Source organism: Cygnus atratus, chromosome 3 (genome assembly GCF_013377495.2).
Source record: "Cygnus atratus isolate AKBS03 ecotype Queensland, Australia chromosome 3, CAtr_DNAZoo_HiC_assembly, whole genome shotgun sequence".
Taxonomy (NCBI): Eukaryota; Metazoa; Chordata; class Aves; order Anseriformes; family Anatidae; genus Cygnus; species Cygnus atratus.
This window is the reverse complement of record NC_066364.1, coordinates 59,223,598-59,250,293: the sequence shown is the minus strand read 5'-3', so window position 1 is coordinate 59,250,293 and position 26,696 is coordinate 59,223,598. Positions and strand designations below refer to the sequence as shown.

The following is a 26,696-nucleotide window of genomic DNA, read 5'->3' as shown; positions in this document are numbered from 1 at the left end:
TCACAACTGTTAGTAGATTTTATCCTGAAAATAACTTTATTGAAATTAAGACTATCGCCTTTCATTTTGTTGATAGAGACCAAAGCAGAGAATAGGTTAAGTGACCTGCCCATATCAGAGGGAGCTGACTGACAATATGATTTCATGTTTCTCAAGTTTAATACCCTATATTTCCTTTCCATTCCTTATTAAAGAGAAGATGTTAGGGACTCTGTCCTCAATTTAAACATGACTGACATGCTTAACAGCAGGGCTACCTCAGAACAGTGTTACCTAGGCTATCATGAAAAAACAGAATTATAGAGTTGGGAGACCACTTGGTCAACTTATGCAATAAACTGAATCAAAAATAATATAATTATTTCTGCAAGATGTGTGTCTGAACAGTTCTTAGAGTATTCCTGTGGTAGGACCTCCACAGACTTCCAGGTCAAACTATTCTACTCTATAATGATTTAAAAGGAGTTTTCTAATAATCAAATCCATTCTTCTTTACTGTAGTTTAAGACTGTTACTTCTGGTGGTAGTTACTGTGGAAAATGGAGAATGGACCAGCCTTAGAGACCAGAGGAACTGACTGGCTAAGGGATACTGGCAGCACCATGCTCTCCAGTGGTACGTGGTAGGAGGCAGGGAGACAACAGTAACCCCCCACCCTCTTCCTTTTATTTATTTTTTTAAACCATGAGGCCAAGGAGCTGCCCAGAAAGGTTGTGCATTCTCTGTCCTTGGCAGTTTTCAAGATGCAGTTGCATAAAGTCCTGAGTAATCTGGTCTGATCTCACGGCTGACTCTGCTTTGAGTTGGAGATAGGACTAGAGACCTCCTGAGGTCCCATCCAATCTGAAATCTCGTGCTCTATGATTCCTATATTTGAGGATTTGGAAAGATAAGTTTTCTCTTTTCCTGCATTTAATGTTAAAACAATAAAACTTGGAACATCTTTATATTCTCACCAGCACAGTCAAATCTCTGGGGCAAGTCCTGTTGCATTTTTGCCCGACACTTACAACAATAGAATCCCACCTTGTGCGGGTTACCCAGCACATCATAATAGTAATCAAAGAAATGTTTGATTTCTTTAATTGCAGATGACCATAGGTCGTAAAATAATAATAATCCCAACACCTAGCAGCCACAACATTCGTAAACTGAAGGTGCTAAAAGTAAGAGCTAACATAAGTTTTCAAGTCTCACCTGCATACTGGGGAAGCGATTATCAGAGCCATGGAATCCACCTGTGCAACTTTTAATCTCAAATGGTTTCCTATTAAAAAAAAAAAATCACAATTTATATAACTCATACTTTACAAACCATATCAGCTTAGAATACATTCCATGGTGCGTTGTTTACTTGTCTATTTAAAGATTTCAGGCTTATCCATAGGGAATAGAAATTCTTCAAGCTCTGGAGAAGAACGCCTTTAAAATTAGAATGATAGTTTTCTCCATAAATCTTATTCCTCTGGAATTCTCAAGTGTCTATTTAAAGTCAAGTATCAGAAGACACATGAACAAAGTATTTGTTCTTAGGGTAAGAGATTATCACTTCACTGGCATTTAAGAAACAGAACTTTACAGTATACTACATAAGTATTTTCATAAGATTTTTTTAATAAACATTGTAATGTAATTCAGAGCATTCAGCTGGGCATCTTACAGTCTAGTAAAAACAAATCTCCAACATATGTCAGGTCCACATACATCACTTAAATGCATTCATTTTCAGTAACCCAAACCTGATTTGCAAAACCTGCACGTTTTCAGTTTTACAGAACAGGACTTATTGAATACATGAGCTGAAAACCTCTTTGGTGATGAAAGCCCTGGAATATCACAGAGGTGTTCAAAATTACATTATTACAGCAGGTGCCCTTATTCTGGGGGTTGTAATTTCATTGGTCAGAACATGTAAGCTAATTACTAACAACAGCATGTTCTGTAAATTCAATGTGGATCACTCACAAGACTGATTCAACAACAGTTATACACATGCTTAACATTCATGACTCGCTTCAGAAATTCCTAAAGTATGGCACGATGTGCTTGAGAAAAAGGAGACCTTAGTTTCTAACATTTGTGTCTCAAAGCCTGCTGCTACCTGCATATTCAACAAGGGAGTATCCATAGCTGTGAGTTTAGAATTGAGCCTTCTCAGGTCTGCACAAACTGCAGAGAAGAGCATGGTTTCTGTATCCCTTGCAACAAGAAATTCAAGAACAAGAACAAAAATTCTAGGCTCCAATAGCTATCATTGGACTCTAAGCATCTGGAAGACAAAGGCTATGAGAAAACAATGAATTCTTTGCTGTATAACCAAGTACTGAAAACTGCAACTTACCTAGCAAGTTGCCACTGGGAGTTTAAATAAAAGTGCAATGGTTCAATCCGGTCATTGTTGGCATAATGGAAACGCTTGGGTAGAAGGTGTTTCATATAAGCTTTGAAAGGTTGATTTGGTTCTCTGCACTGAAATATTTCAAATTAAAATATAAATTGTAAATTTCATCACAATTGTCTTTATTTCATGCACAGTTCTTACAAAGCACTTCACTTACAAAGCATCTGCAACAGCTTCTGTTAAGGACAATGGGACTCCTTTAAGTTTGGAGTCATATGGTCTGGCACATAAATATTAATACTTAGAGCAAAAACTAACTGGTTTTTCATTCAATAATTATTAAAAGAATATTTATATGAGATTATAGAAACCATTTACTCTTCTTATTTTTTTCCTTATGGGCTACAGTTGTACAGAACCAAACTGTATTGCCTATAATTCATAAAAACTACAGAGACATGAACATTATGATATTTTCAAGTGGTAGGAGACTATCCAGCGCAATAATTGTACATTTCTGTAATACTGGAAGTCACAGACACTCTAGGGTTTTTTAGATTGGTCACACAGGGACAAACAGATTTTTCAGTGGTGCAGGGATGTGAACAGAAGTCTAGAAGTATAGAGCAGAAAAGCAAATTCCTTAAGTTGGAATTGACAAAAACGTATCACTATCCCAGCTCAAAGCTGTTTATCAAAAGGGTGTGAGCAAGCTAATCATATGCTTGTCCAGGAAACGGAGCTAAGCTTTACATTGATTTGGCCCTCAGTCAGCATGGTCCAGATACACAAGTTCTCCAGTTTGAAGAGCAACATGATACAGCATTATGTAAGAGGTAGTGAAAAGAAATGAAAACAAAACCTTAGTTAATGCACAACCAGAGACAGTCAAATGACACCTTACCGAACTTTGACCTTCCCTTCCCTTTCCCTACAAGGAACTACTTTTTTTTGTTGTTAACTTTACAGCATATGGAAGGCCACTGATTCAAAGTCTAGATGCATTTCAGTAGCTTAGAAAATAGCTGATGCTATAAAATACCAAGTAGAAGTTAAGCTAGAACAGGTAAGATGACACTTACTGTGAGGTTTCTGACAATGCCTTCATAGTTAACTGGAAGAATCATATGTAAGAATTAGTCACCTAAATTAAAAAAGATCAGATATAAAATGAAAGCATTCCCATTATGTAATATATTTAACTTCAAAATATTTCTGACACAGAAATCATTTTTCCAGAATGAAAGCTCTGCGGAGCAAAACATTCACTAAGCTGTCAAGTTATTGTTTCTATGAACTTTCAGTTCAGAGACACTCCTTCCTTGCTTAATTACAGCTTTAAATTTTTCAAGTACTTTAGCTGCAGTTAGAAAAATAATCTGAGAAGTACGCTTTCACAAAAGAGGCAGCTAAATGCTGTGCTAATGAAGCTGGATTTTTCCTACTTACTAATAAAACTCTAAGGAGAAAAGAAACAAATAGAACAATCAGGACGGCAGCTTTATCTGGCAAGCGTCCTTAGAAAGAAAAGCCAAGAACAAGCGAGCCAAGATTCAGATTCTTAGACTCAAGCCAAAAGGGGACATCACATCATTTAACTTGACATTTTGTATAACACAGGCCCATTACATTTCACACAGTTACTCTGCCCTGAGTCTGATATTCAGTTCCTGACTGAAGTACATAAAGGATTACGCTTGCAAGGGAACCATTAATAATTCCTGCACATATATACTCAGTGCTACAAAGACAGATACAATATTTCATGAAAATAGTGCATGTGACAAAAACAGGAGATACTCTGCTTTTCTTCTCCCTGAACGTGTTTGTCCAAAGAGAACCTGGAACCCACACTTTCCAAAGGAAACATTAAAATTGTTTAGAATAGCACCAAGTAAACAGAACTTAAAGTCAGTGGGGTTGAGGCATACAAGTTTTAATGGGCTTGGAAAACAATTATCTAGACAGAAAAAGCAATGAAGCGTGAAGGAAGCACTTGTATTCAACATTAAAATGAATTAAAAACTGCCAGCATTAAGTGTTCTGCTGCAATGAGACTGCTTAATAAATTGAAATTTAAGATCTGTAAGCATTCATTGATCTTTACTCAGGTTGATAAACTTCTTTTATGATTATTTGCAGTTTACTCAACTGGTTTGTTGTCAGACCATTAGGAGAAAAAACTTTTATTTTAAATAACAATGAAATATAATACTCAAAATGATATGTAAAAGATGGTAAAATTTTTACATTTCTTTAAGTCTGAAATACAGCAACTCTCTATATAAACTGGTAAATCAGGAAATAATGTGAGACATGAGGGGAGATTTTGGGGTCTATCTTGAGTACTGAAGATACATTCAAAGGAATGCCCTTCACAAAGCAAAGCATTTGCGTGTTGTCACTCTGAGGCATCCCACATAAGCAATTTGTAGAATTTATGTACACTTTCAGATCTGCAAAGGCGAATGGTCTTTAAAAGCATGGGTGTACCACTCAGTATTTCCCCTTAATTATTACCCAGCTTGTCCCTAGCTGACCCGGAATATGTATATCCTAAGTTTGTACTCAGAAAGCACAAAACGGTACAACAAAGTAACAGAAATTAGTTTAGCAACTACATACAAGAGAAATACTCATCTGGAACATTATTAGGTCGAAGGCGAGCTGCAGGACCAGGTACTAATATGAAATCTTGAACATTATCCAGGTAGGTGCTCAGATATGCTGTTTTCCTGCAGCTCCCTGCTTCCATTCCTGCACAAGAAAATAAAATTTATTTAAATATGTGAGTATCAGTGTGGAGTATCCTTGCGGATGAGACACATAAGTTAATTGTAAAAATCAGAAATACAATTTCTCAGGTCTTTTTTATCAGCAACACCAAGACATGGTCAGACCAAAGATTCACTTAGCCCAATACCTTCCAAAAGCAGAAAAAAAAGAAAAAAAAAAAAGATTGGTAAAAGATACAACTTTTCACTTATTACAGAAATAATTATAAAAATATAGAAAAGCTATTAAAGAAATAAACTGAAGTTTCACATTCGCAGCCTTTTAGTAATGGATAAGAGAATTAATAACTGAAAGGAAGATGTGGCTTTGGTTTTCAATTCAGCAATTCATAGACTTGTTGTGTAGTGTAGTTAAAAGAATAAAATGAATTTTTTTTTTTCAATTCTCCTTTTGATTTCTTTTATCAGTTGGTAATGATTACAGGAGAAATTTGGAATAAAATATGAAAATGATTTAATCCCTCTCGATGTTCTCCACTTCTTTTCCCCACACTCATAGTCTAATTCTCACCCACACTGACTATCTCTTATGCCATGCCCATAATACAGAAGTTTATATATATTAGCAGGTTCCTTAACATTGCCACAAACATGCAAGTATAAACTCAGAATATTACTTTATAAAAACAGCCCTTCAAAATTTTGATACATTTTACAAAATAAAATTTACCATGATCTGATATAAAAATAATGTTCAGGCACTTATGCAAGTTCATCTGTTTGAGACCATCCATCAGCATCCCAACTATGTTGTCCACTCTCTGTAGTGCCAAAATGACCTGCAAGGACAAAAGCAGGCATGTAAAGTGCCTACTGATCACTTTAATTAAAAATAAATTAAAAAATACTGCTAGAGAGAGTGAATAAGTTTAAACTGCAACAGTACATGCTAGTAATAAATAAGGATTTCTTCTTATAGACCATTCAAGGTTAGATGCAGTCCAGACATAGGTAAAGGACACAGGGGAACTAACCAACTGTGCAGCAACCCCCAAACGCACAACAGGGAGCACACAGAGTTCACATGAGAGGAGGAACCGTGAGGACAGGAGAATACAACATTCTCAATACCACATTAAACCTGCTTTTCCTTTATTCCCACTTCTCTCAGTTCTGCACCCTTTAGATACATATTTTTTGCATCTACTGAGAACAGACTCAAGAGGTGCACCTCTAACACTAAATGAAAAGAGAGCCTGGAGACTGGCTAGCACCTGCACAGCTCAGAGCTACCTCCATCTACAGAAGACTGGATGTATCTACACTATACAGCTCTTGGTCCTACTTTTTTTCTGTGCCACAACCTGTGCTAAGACAGAACTACACATTTTTATGCGTTTTCTCAGTTTAAAACATTTGAACAAATCAGATTACAGACAGTAAGACTGGTTTTAAAGTATGATATTGAGGATGTTTGTCACTTTACCAGGAGCATAACCGAGGACAATATGGAATGCCTTAGGGCAAGAGTGCTGGTGGCAAAACACCAGAGGACTCAAGAGAACAAAGGAAGCCAAGCCTGCGGCAATCTTCCTCCAAATTACCATTGTGAGTGGCCCTGGAGCAAACTGTCCTTGAAAGCACCTTTGAAAAAGCAAGAGCTTTTTCTTGTTGTCACCACTGCGGTTAAATACCTAGCTGATGCTCAAACTTTCTGACCAGTCAAGACAGGAGGATTTTTTAAAGTTCCTGAGAGCTTTTTCCTTTGCATGTTTCACTTCTACCTGTAAAAATATAAAGCTACTTAGTGCTCTTGTAAACAACAACACCGACCAGTCCCAAAAACTTATACAATAGCTTATACAACTGTGTGATAGGGTGAGCTTCCCTTTTATCACTCTCTTTCCAAGAAGACATAAAATCTAACTGCAGGGAGATAAGACCAATATTCATCTGAACTTTGCACAGGGACTGGGGAAAATGAATGAAAATCATAACATGAATGCTTATCCACCAAAATTTGGACTATCATGGGTAAAATCTATGTTCTTGACAAGATGAAACTGTACAAAGTTTTGGTGGTGTGTTTTTGCTGGTTTTGTTTTGTTCTAAAATCAGCATAAAAAGTTTGTATGGGTCAGGTAAAACAACATACAAGAGATGGCAATTTTAAAGTTACTGAAGCAAAATAAAAATTAGAGTTACTGAATAGGCTGTTTACTGCATGCTTTGCATTGATGTTAATTATGGACACGCTGTCTATTAAAAAAATCTTTTTCTAATAAGTATACTGAACACAGTCTTGGTTCATCTAATGCGATTTATAAAAGGTTTATTATAGAACCAGAGCTAAAGTTCAAATTAAAAGAAGAAAAAAAATAAATTACTTACTCCACTGCTTACTGGTCCAAACTTATGGCCTGAGGAATCTGGTTCTTCTAAATACAGAGTGTAAAAGTGTGGTCTATATCAAACAGTACCAAAAATGTAATATTTTACATATACGTTGAGACAGTTTGAAGAGATTATATTTCAACAATGGATACAGAATATTGGAAACAACTCTATAATTCAGAAGCAGGGCACATTAGAGGGAAATAGAGAAACATAACAGTAAAAATAGTTTTCAGTCATAAAAACAAGCTTGCATCTAATAGTATTTTAACATTTCTAGAGTAATATATAATATAGTTTAAAATAGAAATCATATTTACAAAACATTTCATTGCAATACCACTGGAACAAGAACTCATGCTTGCAATTGTATACCTACCTTTCATCTTCAGGTAACTGCAGCCAGCGAAGAATAGTTACCACCCTTTCTTCAAAAGGGACTGAGCTGTATCAAAACAATACTAGATCAACTAAATATTTCCAAGAGCTACAAAACTTTAGTCACACATATTACAAAATCAGTGTTTATTAGCAGAGAAATTTGAATTCAACTGAATGCTATTAATGGATATTTAACAGAATACAAGTTTCTCTGTGCTAATTTTCTGTGATTCTTGAGGAGTTGATGTCCTTATTCTAAAGCTTACATCAATATTCTCCCCATTGACTGCAATGAAATTATAATATAGTTCTCAGTATTTCTTGTGTTTATTTTACAAACAGAATAATTGATTTTAAGGTACAAAAGCATGTGTAGGTTTTCTTTCCTGTATTAAGTTTTGAAAATGTCTTGGTTTGGGGGTTTACGTTTATACAGTTTGAATACAAGTTCTCATACTATGTCACAAAGGAGATCCTCATCAATCTGAAGCAGACCAACAATAAGCATGTTGACCTGTAACATTATGAGGCATCCACAAAGTTAGTAATTCAGCTACCTATCACAAGTTTAACTGAACATATATGAATCCCTAAAGAACAGCATAGATAGTAAGTCAAGAATCAGGATTTCCATTCTATATTAAGGTGTAGGGAGACAGACTGATTCAAGGAAGACAGAAATGAAAAGCCTTGTTTCTTGTAAGAGATTTGAAATTATTAAATAAATAGTGATAAATACATTTATGTGGCATTTTCGTTAGACAAAAAATGCTTAAATGCAATGAAGACCAATCACTGACTAAAATATCACTGCCTTAATGTGAAATATTATGAAAATTTGCAATGAAAATAATTTGACACTGGAACAATTTACAAGTAATGATTTAAGAGTAAGATGTTAGTTTTCAGGGATAATACTATGTCAAGACCTGATACATTCACTTTGTGAGAGATTTGGATTGAATGACTCTAAACACACCCATAGATGACTTGTATAAATATAAATGGAAAAGCACTAAAGCGTCAAAGCTGAGTGCTCTTAAAGCTGTTTTTTCCACATATTTCCTGTAAAACGTTTGCTGAAGAGTGGCAAAACCATTAGACAAAGAATCTACACTGCAGTGAAAGGAAGTTAATTTGATCCTACTTTTCTTTCATATGGTATAGAACTATTTAGAAATGCATAAAAGGTTTTATACTTTCTCTGGGATCTGTCCCATCACAATAGTTAATGTAAAATATTCATCCAAGACACAAGATTTCACATACCTATTGTATTTTTCATACAGATTTGGAAAGGTCCCATCAATTGCTACATCTGATCCAGGCCAGAAGAACGTAGCAGCTTTCAGACCTTGGTACATAGCTGTTAGCCAGATCTGCAGGACAAGAATAATCATTGTCATTAGTGGAGTTCACTCAGTTGTGAACCACTCCCACCATCTCTGCACCTTTCAGAAAGATCAAAAACTAAAAACGTTAAGCAGAGCACTCAGGACAGTCAATTTTGCATCTCTCTGCTATCTGCAGTCCCGATATACCATCCAGCCTGATTCCTTATTGCAAACACCCATACCCCTTCCACTGCTACACTGCGGGGAGCCAGGACAGAAGCAGGAGCTACCAGCTTCCGCAGCTAGGAGCAATAATGCAATAGCAGAACCACAGCTGAGTACTACGAAGCAGAAATTTCTCAAGAACAACGGAGTAAGCAAGAAAGAGCAGGAATGTTCCTGCATACTCTGAAATATAGGAGCAACAGTTAGGTCAATGTTTCTGATTTTAAGGCAGATCCCATGATTTACAGATTTTTCTGTTTTCAGCGTGGTTTCCTGCCAGACTCCAGCACCACTTTCTTCTCTGTGGCCTGCAAAGCCTACATTTGTGTTCTTTCCTCCTCAAATATCAGTCCTCCACACATTACTAAAAGGTTGCATCTGCTCCTTCACTGTTCTTCACATCAGCTCTCACCCAAACTTTCCCATGCCAGTTCGTTTTGATGGCAGTCTCAGCACATTTGCCATAGCAGTATGATTAAACTAAGAGCTTTTCTTTTAAAACTGTATCTTTAGACTCAGTAGTAATTTGGGCAGAATGCAAACCTTTACTACTGCTTATTACTGTAATTGGTCTGAAAGTTTCCTTAGAGAAGTTAACTGCAAGCTCACGTGATATTGAGAACAGAAGAAAATCTGCTATCTTTACTAGTTATTTTGAGCTAGTTTTCTCTTTACGGAAAATTTCATTTAAGTTCAACAAAATATATTACACTGCTTTGTTCCTAATTCTGCAGCTCTAGTATAGCAATTTTGAATCATGATGAGTACGTAACGCTCCTTGGTTGACTTAGAAGTACCCTCTGTAACTTTTTTAACATCACTACGCAGTCAAGTGATGTTAAATAATATGACAAAATACTGCTGTAACGCTCTCAGCTGTGCAATAATACTTACAGGCTGTCCTTGGTACCACTGTGGATTAAACTTCTCTTCACTTCTAAGGGTGAAGGATGCATTTCTTTTGAGGTCATACATCTTGTTATCAATTATACCATGAGATTCAGGATACAGTCCCTGTAATTGAGAGGACACCTTGTTGCAATGTTATGAACCTTCTGGCTACACAAATATATGTTTGTTAGACAAACATGTTCAATGAATAATCTGTATGTGACCCTACTCCAAGCTCAAGACTACACCAGTACCTCAAATTGCAAATTTAACAGCATCACCTGTTATTGCTACCAAAACCTACCTTACAATTTTTAAATGCTTTGCAGTGAGATTAAAAAAAATAATTAAAAGCATTTCAAAGGAGAATTGTATATCAATGGATGAAACCTCCAGCTGGGGAAAACCATTCTATAAACAGTTAAAGAAGTTCCGAGTCACCAGCTGCTAGGTAGCTTTAACAGTCTGAGTGCTCTTCTTTCACACAGACTGACTTCTTTTTAGATTAAAGGGGATAATAACACCATTGGGGCTTTCATGAACACAACTGCCTGCTAATTTTCACAAGAATGGGGAGCTGAGACAAAGCTCTACATGGTGTTTAGAGATACTCTAAAGTGGCCATAGAGCACGGTTAACACCTCTAGCTGCATATTGAAACATGGATACTTGGCAGGATTACACAATTAAAAATCTCATTCCTGCACTCCTGCTGATTTACCAAAAGCCAGTCCTGAAAAACTGGGAAGATAAGAAAGAAGATGCAGATCGTCAAGTATTTAATTCAATTTTACTTCTCACATCATGAAATTAAGAAGGCTCTGCGGGATTCCAGCCCTGCATTCAGAGCTGACAACCTCCTTTTTTCTTTTTCCTTTATACACAGGAGGTGAAGATATTCACAAGGTCAGGTTTGGGATAATTCTATCCAGGTTTGGGTACAGTCAACCATGGAGCCGACACTAATATGATACTCAGATCTTTCCTTTCATTTCATGTATGTCTTTGGGCTATGCCAAGATGCCTTGAAGAAGCGGAACAAGGCTGACAATTTAAAGTCAGGCTGCTCTCACTCCTGACTTTAAGAACAGATAGATCTGCAATTTATTGGAATGAGGTTTTACAAATGAGGTTTTGTAAAGTGGCATGATTTACATTTATATGGGAATTCCTGCAACTGGTCTCAGAAGAACTGGATTACTTAAAGAGATCAGATCTGAGCAGTTAACTATAGTGTTATACAATGACAATCTAAATTATGCAACGAGCATAATAAATACATTTCCATATTCTGGAGGGAAAATCCTGTAGTTTTAGTAATCCACACAGGAAGGAAAAAAAAAAGAAAAAAACACTGTTGCCTTGGAGACAACTTGATAATGAACAGTCTCTTCGGTAGTGCAAACATAATATACATGAATTCTTACTGTGACAACGGAGTAATGATTGGGAAAGGTTTTTGAAGGATACACTGGTCTCATACTGGAAGTGTATGTTCCACATTTCTCTAGAAGGAAAAACAGCAAATTTACAGACAAAATTTCTGCAAGTTTCTATTATGCAGACATACTTTTTATTATTTTTTTTCTAAATCGTGCTTCTAAAAAGTTTTCATTTTTCAGACTTCTGGTGTTAATACCTCATTTTTCTTCCCACATTCATTTACAAGCTGACTGAATGTTAGGAATACAAAATTTTGATATTCATAATGACTGACTCCAATAGTCATACGAGCAAGACCTACAGTCCTTAGGCACATGCATAGGTAAAAATGGATAATAAAAGAAATCACACCCTCCAAAGTTGCCCTGGTGAGCGGTATGTAAAATGAGCAGCTTGAGACCAACTAGCTACTTCACCATGGGAGCTCTCAGAGGTGAGACAGCACAGCTGCCACCACAGTGGTGCCCTGGCTTTCTCAATCACCTGTCGAATCACTTTTTTTGGCACTCTCTCTTCTTTATATATATACACACACATACACATAAAGTATATTAATAAAAATAAGCTCTTATTATAGAATGAATCTCAAAGTTTTCTTTATCTTGACAAAAAAAAAAAAGGTTCTTAAGGAGAAAATTTGTGCATAGTAGTATTTGTTAGTATGAAGTCACTAGCCAGGCCAAAACACTTAAGCAAAGTTTACTCAAGTTAGACTTCCAAAGGCAAATGTGCAGGACCTGATTTTCAGAAAAAAAAAAAAAAAAAAAAAAGCCTTCATTATCAACATTAAAAATACAACGTGATAACCAAAAACTTTTCAACAGATCCTAAAGATCCCTATAGAAAGAAAACCAATCTTCACTGGCCTTCTGGGTTACCTATATACATATATAAATAAAATAGAATGAAAGGTTTAACAACAGAAGAAGTGTCATGCCAAGGCACTTAGAACTCATTGGCTGGGGCTTTGGGTTAGGTCTCAGTTGAAATAACCCATTTCAGCTAATTAAGAAGAAGCCAAGAAGCCAGCCAAAAAAAAACCTCTCAAATTACATGGGCATTCTCTCCAGCTTTATGCTCTTAAGTAACAAATTATCAGTTCCACCCTTTTTGGTATGGCAACACACTTGATGCATTTCAACCATTTCCAAATCTGTTGTTGAGGCTATTTTCCTAAATAGTAGGGGTTTTTTTGCTGTTGTGTGGGTTGGGTTTTGTTTGGTTGTTTTTGTTTTGTTTTAGAGAAAGATACACTTAAAACATATTTTGTACAAAATTGTAGGGGGTATCATTCCTATTTTTGGTTTGTTGTCTTAGTTAAAGACAACTGAAGACAAAAGGAGGATTTATTTTAAAATTATTATATCACAGTCTAGAAGAATGTGAACATGTCTTCTCCAAACCCCATAATACACATAATGGCTCTATCTAGGTTCCCTTAGAAGCCTCAGCACCATTCTGAATTCCCCACCTTCAACACATAACTGTGTGTGTGTGTATAATAAAAGTTGCTAAAAGTGAAATTGTGATATTGCCTCATAGGCGTTTACTCTAACAAAAATCTCCATGGAGACATCAGAGTTATACCCTAGTGACAGAATTAAAAATATTACCATTATTTTCTCTCATATGTCAGTATCAGGAAATAAATGAGGAATATAATAGAATGCTGCACTTGCCATCAAGTGTTTTAAAGAATAAAATCCAGAGATTTAGCAATGTCCTAATTTAAGAAAATAGTAAGTAGTCACATTAGGTAATGTGAATAACTGTTCATAGTTTCATAAATCCTGTCATTCATAAATTGTAAGTCTTTCTGGACACTTACTAGTTTAGTCTCTCCAGAGTAATGGAGAATGATGATACAGAATAATATTTTTTCCCCAGATTGTTCTTTATTTTATTCTAAAACATTATTAGACATTCTGGCTTTAAAATCTTCAAAAAATTAAGTTTTGACCACTAAAAACCTCAATGATTCTGAAGAGGTGAATTGCCTTTGATAAAGATACTGAAGGATTTGGTTGAGGCAACTCAATTTCTTAGTGGTCAAAATTTATCATGGATTCAGTGGAAACAGAAATACAAGTTTATTACAGAAGTCACCACAAAAAGTTGCACTGCAGCGTATCCACACTAAAGAATGCAGAAACTTTGCATGCGGCAGTGGACATCGCAGCCTGGAAGTCCTACAGATGCTTTGTGACACCACTATCTTGTATCTCAGCCAGAGCTATAAACATTTGTAATAGCCAACCTCTCTTCTCAATGCTCAAGATGTTGAAAATTTCAATAACTGCAGCTTATGAAATTGTTTCAAAGCCTCAATTAAAAAAAAAAAAAAAAAAAAAAAAGCTAAAACCTCAAATACATCTGTGAATTGTTATCCTCTGGAACAGATCAAGTTGTAACAACCACTGTACAAAAAAACAAGTATTTTTACTGATTTATTTTTAGTCAAACTGAAACCAGTCATACCAGGTAGTAATTTATGAATGACAGCAAGATTGGCATATTTTTCAGACACGAAATGTCATCGGTTCTTTACAGACCACAGGAAAATGGAGACAGGAAAAGTAACTAAAGTTACTTAGACACTACAAAGTAGTGGCACTACCAAATCCAGAGAAAAAAACATACATATGAGAAATGAAGTTCTCATTTCTTCTGAAAATGTTTGTTATATGAAGGTTTTCTCAGATTCATCACATTTCTATGCTACATACCAGCCCTTCCATATCATCTTCCTTCTCTACCTTCTTTTTCAAGTAGAATGAAGTGCTTTCTATCTCACTTTGTTTTCTCCAAAGCCATTCCATCTAAATACGAGACAATATGCAATATAGAGCGAAAAGCATTCCTACTTCTAATTCCCCCCACATAAATAAAGTAAGCACACAACAGGAAGTGTCTATCTCTGAAATATAGCAATTGTTGCTTAACTGTTTTTTTAAGGTATTTCTGAAAATCCAAAGCCTAGCCAGCCCATTCCTCCATACCCTCCCTCTCCTTGCCCTTCCACCCCCACACACCTCCAGTTCTGTCTGCACAGCTGTTCTACAGTGCAAAAATACGAATTTCCACAGAACCGTGAGGATTTAAAAGAGTAGTAATAGCATACACAGAAAAACAAACCCCACAGATTTTTGAGGTAAAACAGCATGATATTGCTTAGACAAGGGAACTACTCACGTAATTTGCTAATAACAGGTAGGAGTCTACCCCACGTCTGCAAATATTCTGCTCTGAAGCCATCCAATGAAAACAGTAACACCGGAGATTTGGTAAATCTGAACAAACAGAAATTCAAGTATTAAAAGAGAGACTGAGAAATAAATTCCTATCACTTATTTCAAGAAAGCTTTCCCAAGAATCTTGAAGATGTTCCTTAGGGGACTGTAAACCAGGCTGAGGAAATTAGTTCTCTGAAGCAGGAAGGTTTGCAGGCTGGCACAGCAGCAAGCAAGACAGCCATTGTGTCCTCTTTCTTTGCAGGCTGGCATAAGTATCCTGCTAGAAGAGGTAAGGCATACACACACATACACACATCCTGACAAGGCCTATTTTCACAAACACACACAATAAAACAAAAGCCAAGATGCTCACATAATCTGCCTGGGGTTTTTTGGTACTCTTATCTTGAAATCAGTTCCACTGGAGCCTCACCCAATCCTTTCCATCTCAAGGTATGAAAACGGAAAGAGAAAAGGCAATGCTAATCCATGGCTTTCCTTTATTTAGAAGAACTTATCTTCTGCACAAAACTCTGAACATAACTTGTGCACTAGATTTTCCTTAATCAGCAACTATAATACATATTTTTTCTTTTCATCTTATAAAGATTGTTTAACCAAATAAGAACTGAATCTCCACTCCTTCTGTACCAGAAGTACTACCAATCTCCAAACTGAAAAATGTGGTCCTATAACTGGAGCACTATAATAATATTTCAGCCTGGACTTGGCAGATAAATCCAGAAACTGATTTCACTGGAACAAGCAAAAATAAATTCTCTCCTTCCAGTCTCCACAGGACCTATGTTTTCCCAACTTCAGCCCTGTTCAAACAATTTCTCTCCAACTGTAAGTTCTTAAAACATTGCATCACTGATGGAATAGTCATCAGTAACTTCTTCCTTGAAGAAAAAATATCCTATGTTGAACCTATAAATGAGGACATGCGAGGCTGCAAAAGCACTGCAGTGCAGCAACAACCACTGAAAAAATAAGTTTGTCTAAAAGAAATTAATATATTTTACATGCCAATTAGAAGCTCATTTTTCCTTTCTGTTTACAAATTGTAAAATGAAAATGGTTTTTAAAATTTTTATTGGACTTTAGTTTCCCAAAATAAAACAGTGATGACAGAAGACAAATATTATTTATAAAGTGTTGACAATTTCTTTATTGAGGTACTGCATGAAAAAATCCAAACAACAATTTACCCTGACAAGTAAAACATTCATAAGCCTTATTTTAGTCTAAAACAAACGTGACCACATTAAACTGAAGATTAATCAGGCAACCAGAACATGTCTATCCTTTTTTTTTGGATGAACAGTTGGAAGCTTTTGGAAGAATTTCAGCTAAAATGACTTCATTAGTCAGAACATAGCCTACCCTACCCCAGACAGAATAAAATATTAAGATGCATTTGTAACATAGAATCACAGAATGATTTGGGTTGGAAGGGACCTTAAAGACCATCCAGTTCCTACCCTCTTTTAGTTTAAAGACGTTTCTCCTTGTCTTGTCACTGTACTCGCCAACAGAGTCCCTCACCAGTTTCCCTGTAGGCCCCCTATAGGGGGTACTGGAAGGCCGCAATGAGGTCTCTTTGGAGCCTTCTCTTCTCCAGGCTGAACAACCCCAACTCCCTCAGCCTGTCTTCGTAGGAGAGGTGCTCCAGCCCTCAGATCATCCTTGTAGGCCTCCTGTGGACTCATTCTAACAGGTCCATATCTTTCTTATGTTGGGGTCCCAGAGCTGAACTCTACTCCAGGTGGGGTCTCACAAAAGCAGAGATGTTTGTGGCCTGGTTTTCATCTATATGGTATATTTAATACCGTCTTTTGGAAAGCTTAGTAGAGACAGTAAGAGAGGAACAAGAAATGAATGACCTTCAGGCCAATATTGAAGTCTTTAGCAGAAAAGAGCAGGGAAACTTCATGTACTACCTTTGCCCATATTACACATATTTTTTGCACCACAGATTTTGATTTCTGCAACTTCTACAAATACTTAACTTTTTTCAAACAAATTGATTCTCTCCAATGCAGAGGTCTAAAAAATTTCACTGCAAAGTTCCTTGCAATAAAATATGAACTTCGAGGCAAAGACTGTTCAATATTACCTACCCATAAGTCTAACCTAAAAACAAATTTAAAATAACTCCTTAGAAAGGGACTTTATGCAGTTGTGCCTGGCTTAACATTTTTGAGTTAACCAACTACTGAATACATGTTTTAGTTGTCTGCAAATCCATCTACTATCACCTCATGCACATAAATTATATTTGGCAAGATAGACCATTTCCACAGCTAGAGATATCGGCACTTTTGGTCTTTGTATACTCCCAAATACGTAACTCAAAAAGTCAATGACCTGTCCCATAGTCAGGGAAATGAACCTTGAGAGCCCATGTTAAACTCCATTCTTTGGAAGAACTCCAGTGCAATCCCCTTTGAGTAAAGCTCTATTTCACAAGACAAACTGATCTGAGCTCAGTTCTGAGACAAATCAGTGATTTCTGTGACTTTTTCTGTTTGTAGCTTAGCTTTTGCTCCGTCAAAAATGTGTTATCATGAGCAAGCAGACATGAGAGTACAGAGGCCCAAGCTTTGGCCCTGCCAGTGATTCATGCTGGCTGTGTCCAAGCCGTATGACAAGGCTGTTTCACAGCTCTTGGATAAATATGTATGCCACAGTCACATCCTGACTCCAAACTGAAGGAAATGCAGTGGTAATTATCCACTCCTATAAACTGGCTTCTATGGAAACATAACGCAGGCAACACAAGCTTGCTGTGGTCTAGCAGGTTCACCAGCCTGGATGATCGACAGACCAGAACTGTGGACCATGCTGCCAAGCTGACCTGCTTCCCAGAAGGCTGGTTAGACCACAATTTAAAAAAAAAAAAAAAAAAAAAAAAAAAGGAAAAGAAAAAGAAAAAAGTCTCCTCAAAAAGCTAAACATACTACACAGAGAATTTCCTACTGCCCCCAGGCATACAGTGCTGCCTACGCACAGCCATAAAGCATAGGAAGTAAAATGTTCTTTTCCATTAAATGTATGTAAGGCCTCAACAGGAAGCACAAATACACAATTATTAAGGAGAAAGTAAATAATAACCTTCAAATACATAGGAGAGAACTACAAAGCTATTTCTTCCAGCTCACTGAAGACAGCACATGTATTAATAGGCTTAAATTACAGCAAAAGATACTAAACACCAGGAAAACCATCTAATTAAGCAGTAGGATAAAGTGCTTAAGAAGGTTTGAAATCTCAAAGTAGTATTTCACTCCTGAGACAGTGGGAAGGACTAGATGACTCTTGAAATCTTATAGCCCCTTATAATCCTATTACATAACATAGAATCCAGTATTGGAAAGATTTAATGTGTACTTCATTTTAAGCATTTGAGCCGTCTTACTGAAATCAGTGGGATTTCTCAGATTAAGTACATCATCGAACACTGCAGTTTTTGTCTCCTCTGTCGCACATAAGCAGTCGCAACTAAAATTTTAACAACAACACGTTGTATTAATATGCACAGAATCAGAATCAATATCCTGAGGCCTCAAAATGAGCACTGAGCTAAAGTCACCTGCACTCCTACCTACTCCGCCACAGGAAGAAGTGAATTGTTTACAGACTTGTCAGTTTTGGGAGAAGTCTGTGTGCTAACAGTCTGAGATGAGCCTTCAGTAAATACCATTCAATTCAACTTTGACCACACATCACCCTTTCCTGGGCTGGGTTTTATTGCAACATTTATGGTTTTGCCAGGATTAAAACAATTTTAGTCAAGTAACTATGCATTCCTTTCATGCACTGAACAGGAACAAAAAAAAAAATACAACCAAGTTAACTAGCAGGAGTTGCCATTTGACATTTATACTATTGACAGTGGTTCTGGACAACACTCTTGTTTATCTGCTCTTTGGGGTATCACTCCCTAATCATGCATTCAGGAAACCAGCATCCTAGTCAGTTCCTAGCACACAGCCCTGAATTAATTCCTCAGAAAAGGAATTAATAATAAAAGGTTTAAGAACTGGCTGGCTACAAACCTCCTATGTGGAAGTTTATGAGGGACTTGGGCTCAATGCTAGAAAGAAGCTCCAATGTCTGTCTTGAAGCAGATTCTGAAGTGTCAGTGTTTGTTATTGTTCCAAATCAGAATGAAAAGTGCTCATTTGGTATAAAAATATTCCAAAAGGAAATACGCCTTGTTTGACAATATTGTAACTCAAATAAATATAGTATGATTCACATATCTTAGCATAAGTAAAAAAAGTAATGATGTAAGAAAAAAATGAAGTGTTTTTACTTTACTAAAAATATTCCATTTCAAAATCAGCAAAATAATTTGGGGGGGGGGGATGTTTGACACTTTTCAGACAAGAATGTAACTTAACTCAACCCCGCAGCATGTTTTCAAACGTTTTTTTTCCAGTGGAACACTTTTCAGTCAAGAATGGTTAAGTCACTTCTATTAATGCCTGATTCATTCAAGTACAGTGTGCAGTCAACTTAAGCTTTAATGTTAATTTGAAGATCCCACAGCAATAACATTACGTGAAGTGCAGGCTGATTTTCTGGCTGGGAACTACTTGAGTCCAAGTGCCACAGCCATAAACTAGATGACCAACTCCTCAGACAGGGCACATGCAGCTTGAAGGAGAAGGCCTGACATAGAGCTCACCCACAGAAGTACAAGGATCCCATGTGCAATGTTTTACACCTTCTAAAGAAAGTAGCTCACTTTGCAAACAATTCTGTCCCAGTCCCAATGACACTGGGACAGTGATCTGCCCACTTTTTGTAGCTCTGGTGTTGGATAGGCACAGAAGGACAAAGGTCTTTAGAAGTGACTACGAAGACAAGCAGTCAGGAGTCTGAGATTGCTGGGTGACAGCATGTGTTGGAGCATATGTAGGACAATAGTGAGGCTGGCACAAGGGAGAGCTCTCCCGACTGTAAACGCAGCTGCGAGAGATGGCAGGGAACAGACATGTCTTGCAAGTCAAGCAAGTGCTGGGATACGTGAGTGCTGCTGGGGTAGAGCAATCTGATCTGTTAGTACGCGCGACCAAATACTGGCCGAACAGGTGTGCTCGTCTGGCTGGCAGCCACTCCTGCTGTGGGTAAGAAAGGCAAGCAGCTCCCATGAAGGCACGCAAGGGAAAATAATCTCAAAAATGAAACGTAAGCAAAGAACAGAGCTATGCAAATATACAATATCCTCACCCTTTTGGACACTGAGGTTCAGTAATGTCCTCACACTCTTCTTCAACCCAGCTTGCCTCTCCTTAAAACAAATGAGTGCAATTTATTTTTCAAGACAGTAAATTCCTTTGTTGATCAATGCAAGTTTTTCACTTCATTAGGTGTTTTTAAAATTATACCACATCCTTGCTCCTTTCAAATAAACACAGGTACACACAAGAGAGACTGCAGGAATTTGTCGAGGGCACTTACCTTTACAAACAGCATTATAATTGACACAGCAATCGTTTTTTTCCACACAATCATCTGCACAGGAACAATGATATTCTGGTTGCCTCTTCTCTCCACACCTGAATTTATTACAGGTCCATATATGAGCTACAAATAGATGAGAGAGGGGGACAGTACAATGGTTAACACCAGTGTAAGTGCAGAAGTAACAAACTGAATGGTAAGCTTTGTCTCAAATGCGTACTCACAGAAAATCAGTCCTGAGGTATTTCATGCATGCATAATGGTGCAAGCTTTGGAAGACAGAAACAGCCGTGGCTAAACAATTCAAATGCACAGCCGACTGAAGACAACTATTCAGCATATGCTTATAAATACCACAGATCATAAAAGGTCAACAGGATGAATCTTTTTACAGACCTCTTTAAATATGGTAATTTTTGTGGATTTAATCTGGCATACTATAAACAAGCTCCACAACAACTGCACCAAGAAAACCCCCAATTTAAGTCTGAATTTGGAATACCTGGAACACACTGAAAAACAGTAACTTACTCTGACTTGCACTGAAGACACAATGAATTTTACCAATCACCATCACGCATTACAGCTTTTTTCAGCATCTCTTATGCACAGATATAACTCCGTTATCATACAAGACTACTGTGTAAACTGACAGAAGGACCTGCTGACTTCAACTTCATTGCTGTTTTCAGTAGCAATTTTTTTTAGTGAATCATATTTATTTTTCTGAACAGAATATCCCAATACATCTTATCATTTCAAGATACAAATTTTGTTATCAGTTGTAAACACAAGCAGATCCTTCACTGTCAGTGAGGATAAACCTGAGTGATTTACTGAGTGAATTTACGAACTGAATACCTAAGTGATGGTTTTAATTGAGATGTGGAAGCCAAATCCAGAAGCTTGAGTAGAGGACAATCATTATTCAATCTTCATACAAGACTAATGATTAGAAAACTCTGAAAGTATTCTCATCTGGTTAACAAACATATGTACGTAATCTTACTTCCAGGAATACTGAGCTTGAGTAACTCTACCAATGTCAGTAATCTTAACAGTTCTGAGAGAGAGCAGAATCTGTTATGGTTCTGGTTATGCGGTATTATTTGGAAATCATAAGTTCATTCTCCACTGACATTAAGACTACTGAATTAAAAAACATCATTCAACACATCTGATAGTAAGTGAGTAGTAAGACATACACTCCTGTTTGTGAAGAATTCTTTAAACTGCTATAATGAAACAAAGTGGAGGGTAAATCCCATGTAAATACTATAATATGCAAAAAGCTTTATGCAATGTTGAGGACCTTTGAAAAATAGTTAGCTGAAGAAGGCATCTGAGCTCAATTTAATCATTTGGTTCTAAAAAGTAAGCATTGATCTTTTTTATTTCTGAAACTATGTTCATAATTTTTACAAATACTTATAAAGATGGGTAAGAAGAAAAATAGTTAACTGATAAGAGCACCATGCATCAAGCACTAAGACAAAACTACATTAGAGAATACAGTCAAGTTCTGTCTTTAGTGTTACTACCCATACTTAACATCTTTCATCATAAAATTTCTCCACAGTATTTGTCACACCCTTGCCCATCTGCCTTCCAGCTTCCTGGTAACTCATGACAACTTCTTACTTTGCAACTGTTCTCCACCACTGCAGTCTGTTTTGTTGTCATGCCATGTCCCAGAGGCTGGCACACTGCCCTTGTGTCATGCCCAAGCTGGGCAGAGGGCTTGAGTAGTACGGTACTGTGTAGGGAGGGTGCATTCACAGAGCTGCTCTGTCCTTCCCCTTTCTCACGTGGGTGATGACAGACAGAAATACACAACATGCAGAATCCACTCCTGTTTCCGGCCTGCCCCAGAACATGCTAGCTGTGTATTTGATGCAAGGGACAATACAATGGATGTCACTGTTCTCTCACTCCTGAGCACAGAAAACAAAAAGCTAGCTGAGACCTCCAGTCACGGTTCTTCCTGCACTTTTTAAGGGGGAGTGCAGCAACACGGTCCTTCACAGCCTCTCCCCCCCACAGGGCTTTTACAAGCTTTGCTGGTGTGTAACAACAGCTACGCACAGCCCTGAAGTTTCCACAGGGGTCCCCAGGACTGCTTTCACCACTGCACCTCCGCCTGCAGTTGCAACAGAGCGGGCAGGAAGAGGGGGAGACCACCGGCAGCACAGCCACCGTGCTGCTCAGCCTCCCCTCTCTTGTCCTTGCGGCCCATTTAAAGTCAGGATTACAGCCATCTGACCACAGCAGAGCTCACAGTGAGTGCAAGGCCCTCCCATGTCACACAGTATGAGAGTTTGCCTCCGTAATTTTTTCTATCCTTACCTGGTTCTATGCACGCTTCCTGGTAATCTAAGCAGCAGTTTCCATGCTTGACGCAATCTCTGTCACAACGGCAGCTTCCAAAAGACCTTTCAAAGCAACGGCCTTTGCAGGTTTTCACTGTAATATTGGATAGTGTTATCAATTAATATGCAAAGGGAACAAGTATGATCAGCATATGGAGTGACACAGCTGGTCATTCCACAACTTACAAGGTGGCTGCAAAAATAGCAGCAGCTGAAGACAACCAAGAGTCTTGATCCAACTAAATACATTCATTTTCTCTTATTGAGTGGAAAGTATTTTTCATCACGTTGAACAAAAGGTTCTGTTTTAGTAGGAATGTGGCATTTCATTTGTGGCAGAAGGCAGTGGAACAAAGGATTACAATTCTAGTTGTGAGTGAAATTGCCTTTCTGCATCACCAGAAGATGTTGGTACAGTCGTTCAGCATATGGAATACCTCCATCAGAGAAAATCCGAACCCGTGTCTTCAGTTAGCACGCCCTAACAGTGAAATGCTTTTGCAAAAGCCTCCAAGATCTCCATTTTGGAGGCCGACAATGTTCCACTTTCTGTAACTAATTAAACGTTAATTGGAATCCAGACTGCACCTACACCTCTCCTATGCTCATACCTTCTTGGCATTACTGTTTTCATGTAAGACACTGCCACTTCAGCACAAGGAATTGAAGAAGCCCAGCTCCACATGGCACTTTATTATGTTTGAGGTACTACCCTGAGACACAGGAAGAGTTGTTCCAAATCAGACACAGAGATACGAACTTGAGAGTACTGCTCGCTGGTTTATTTTTTGTTCAGTTTTAATGTGAGAAAGGCATAGCCTTCTTCCACTAAAAATTATTGCAGGACTGTGTGTTAAACAGATTAACTTTGAAATTACTCTAGATCTGCATCATGAATAAAGTTGTTCCCAAAGTGAAGCTTAATTTCTTAAAATATGTTTCTTAACCTTCTACCTGAAGAAATTTCAACTGCAAAAAAAAACGTATTTTTCAGGACAGAAAACAGCCAAAGGAATTCCACAAGGAACATTTTCAGACTAGAATTCTAACCAGTAAAAAAACAACTTTTTTTTCATAGTTGACTGGAAAAGATGAAAAAATAAATGTTCTAGGACAACATGGAATATAAATTGTTGTGTGTTGTTTTTTTGTTTTTTTAAATAGTGAACTGAGAAAAGTCAGCCACGTGACATCACCACAGTGACAGCTGAGATACAAGGAAGCTGCCAGACCAGTCACTGACTGCCAGGATCAGTTTACCTTTCAGTTAAGTACACAGGTACTGAGTACACCTGAGATTTGTTTCCCAGTATTTTCATGCCACTCTAAGTGAAGCTATTTCAACCAATGCATCCAATCCTCTTCATGTAACAAGAAAGGGTGACATTCTGATAATATTAAAAGTAATTTACAGAAGAAGAAAAAAAGGAATTGCTTAGAAATATTACTGATAAAAGGCATGTCAATTACCATCTTTTGAACAGCTCGGCTTCAGGCCAAATATACATCCTAGGATTGTCGTTAACATGCAGACACAGAGTACCTGTGGGACAGAAAGCAAAAGAAAACAATCTTAAGTGACCACTGAATGGTTCTGATAGCATTCATTTCCTCTATAATGCTACACAGTTGTACTGAAATTGATAAACATGCGGATTAGGAGGCTGATTTCACCACTCTCACACGCAGTTTTCACTTGCAGAAGCAGTAATGTTGTTTGCAATTAATTACCCATGCACGAAGGTTCTCTAGACTAGGCCTGTGCATTTAATTTCTTAACTTAAAGTAAGTATGGGAAGGGAAGGGAAGGGAAGGGAAGGGAAGGGAAGGGAAGGGAAGGGAAGGGAAGGGAAGGGAAGGGAAGGGAAGGGAAGGGAAGGGAAGGGAAGGGAAGGGAAGGGAAGGGAAGGGAAGGGAAGGGAAGGGAAGGGAAGGGAAGGATATCTTTAGACACGTATACATTTTCTACAAAACTTTACTTCTTCCACTTCTTCCTTCCTCCCAGGCTGTTCTAAGAAAGTGAAGCGAGTTATGCCATTGACCACAGACTACAAACAAAAGCCTTGGCCCTTAAGTGATACCTATAATTTTCTTAGGCAGGAAAACCTTTTCCCACTTCCTAGTATGTAGCTCAGTGTTGGTCTATACTATGGTAAGCAACTGTGGGATGTCACATTAGACCGACCACAGTGTCTTACACTGACCAGAAAGTATCACCATGCTTATTTTGGATTCTCAATATATTAAAGTTATCAAACAAGCACCATATTGTTCATGCCCAGTATTTTAACACAAGATCTAATGCCTACTCAAATATAGGGCAAGATTGCTTCTAACCTCATTAAGCATTGGATTTCGGTCCATAAACTTTAGGAATAGTGTATATATTATCACTACATCTACAGTAATTAAAGGGAATCTAGGAAAGCCAGCAATGCACTCAAGACTGCTATTCTGTTCAAATGTAAAATGTAATAAAGTGCTTTGTCTTTTAGGACTTTTTGTAAACTACCTTAAGAAAAATAATGCACAAGACTTTCTTATTCAGAAGTATTTGGTGAGGTAAAGACAGCAGAGGATGTACATCACCTTTCTGGTCAGGAAGAGGATCTTCTGAGAAAAATCACTTTTAAACAACAGTTCAATATTTTCAGACAGACTTTAATAAACTTCACGTACATGCCTACACAAAGTCTTTATATTTTTTCTACTCCTCCATCAGCAAAAGCTGCATCCAATCAGCCTTTTGAGTGTGATGCAGCAAAAATCACAGAATCAGGGAATGGCTGGGCTGGAAGGGACCTCTGGAGGCCATCTGGTCCAAGCCTCCCTGCTTAAGCAGGGCCAGAAAGAGCTTGTTGACCAGGACCATATCCAGGTGGCTTTTGAAGATCTCCAAAGAGGGAGACTCCATAACCTCTCTGGGCAACCTGTGTCAGTGCTCTGTCACCCACACGGTACAAAAGTGCTGCCTGGTGCTCAGACTGAACCTCCTGTGTTCCAGTTTGTGCCCACTACCTCAACACATTTTAACTCACCACATTTTAAAATGCACACGTTTCTCAAATGTACCTTTTAAGACAATGAGCACTTGAGTAACTAAAGACTTTGTTGTTTTTTTAAAACAAATACACAGTTCATAACACAGTTTTATTCACTAAAGACTACGAATATAGCATTAAAAAAAAAAACAAAACACAAAAACCACAGGAATTATTGCCTGGATCTGATCAAACTCTTTCCTAGAATTCTGCACCAGGCAAGTCTGTCTTCTTAAATTATTTCATATAATGTCCAGAGGAGAAAATAATTACTTTTTCAGTTCAAATCTGTCTTTGAATTGACAGAAGGAAAATAACAAGAGGATAAGAACATTCGCGTTATCAACACACCTGCCAGATACACTACAACTGATGAAAAGTAACAAGTATCCAATAATCCAGTTGTCAGGAATGATAAACTGCAAAACTCTACACTGTTATTTTTCCCTTCCATTTTTTTCCCTAGCAAAATAACGTGCAGTAACAAGAAGATTTTTTTTTTTTAAGGCAGTATCAAAAGTATTATCTTCCATGGAAATTGTTCTGGACCTTTGAAATCTTCCATCTGAAATACCACGTAGATAAGTATGTGCACAGTGAGGTAGGTAGGACATCAGATGCTAGACTTCAAAGCCCAGAAAAGTCATTGTAAAGAGCAAAACTTGTTACTGTTCTTTTTATTTATATATTATTATTCAGAATGTAGAAACTCCTTCATTTGGTTATAAAAAGACATCTTGAAAATATTTTATTTCAGGTTGATGACGTATTGATTTCTCTACTCCTAACATGCAGTGCTACCAAGCTCAAAGAGTAGAATATCCTCTGATGTGT

At 37.5% G+C, this 26,696-nt stretch overlaps 1 protein-coding gene across 1 annotated transcript in view; it reads right to left on the bottom strand.

Annotated features, from left to right (window-relative positions):
- Positions 1-26,696, bottom strand: part of ENPP1 (ectonucleotide pyrophosphatase/phosphodiesterase 1) — a 58,155-nt gene that overhangs the window by 15,374 nt on the left and 16,085 nt on the right. Inside the window, exons 5-18 of the mRNA XM_035538667.2 lie at positions 22,799-22,915; positions 20,450-20,575; positions 20,219-20,279; positions 14,937-15,034; positions 11,729-11,808; positions 10,305-10,424; positions 9,121-9,230; positions 7,850-7,915; positions 7,468-7,540; positions 5,807-5,915; positions 4,967-5,098; positions 3,424-3,455; positions 2,342-2,469; positions 1,198-1,267 (exon numbers count right to left, since the gene is read on the bottom strand). Of these exons, the coding sequence (XP_035394560.2) occupies positions 1,198-1,267; positions 2,342-2,469; positions 3,424-3,455; positions 4,967-5,098; positions 5,807-5,915; positions 7,468-7,540; positions 7,850-7,915; positions 9,121-9,230; positions 10,305-10,424; positions 11,729-11,808; positions 14,937-15,034; positions 20,219-20,279; positions 20,450-20,575; positions 22,799-22,915 (1,322 nt within the window). The remainder of the gene's footprint in view (positions 1-1,197; positions 1,268-2,341; positions 2,470-3,423; positions 3,456-4,966; positions 5,099-5,806; positions 5,916-7,467; positions 7,541-7,849; positions 7,916-9,120; positions 9,231-10,304; positions 10,425-11,728; positions 11,809-14,936; positions 15,035-20,218; positions 20,280-20,449; positions 20,576-22,798; positions 22,916-26,696) is intronic.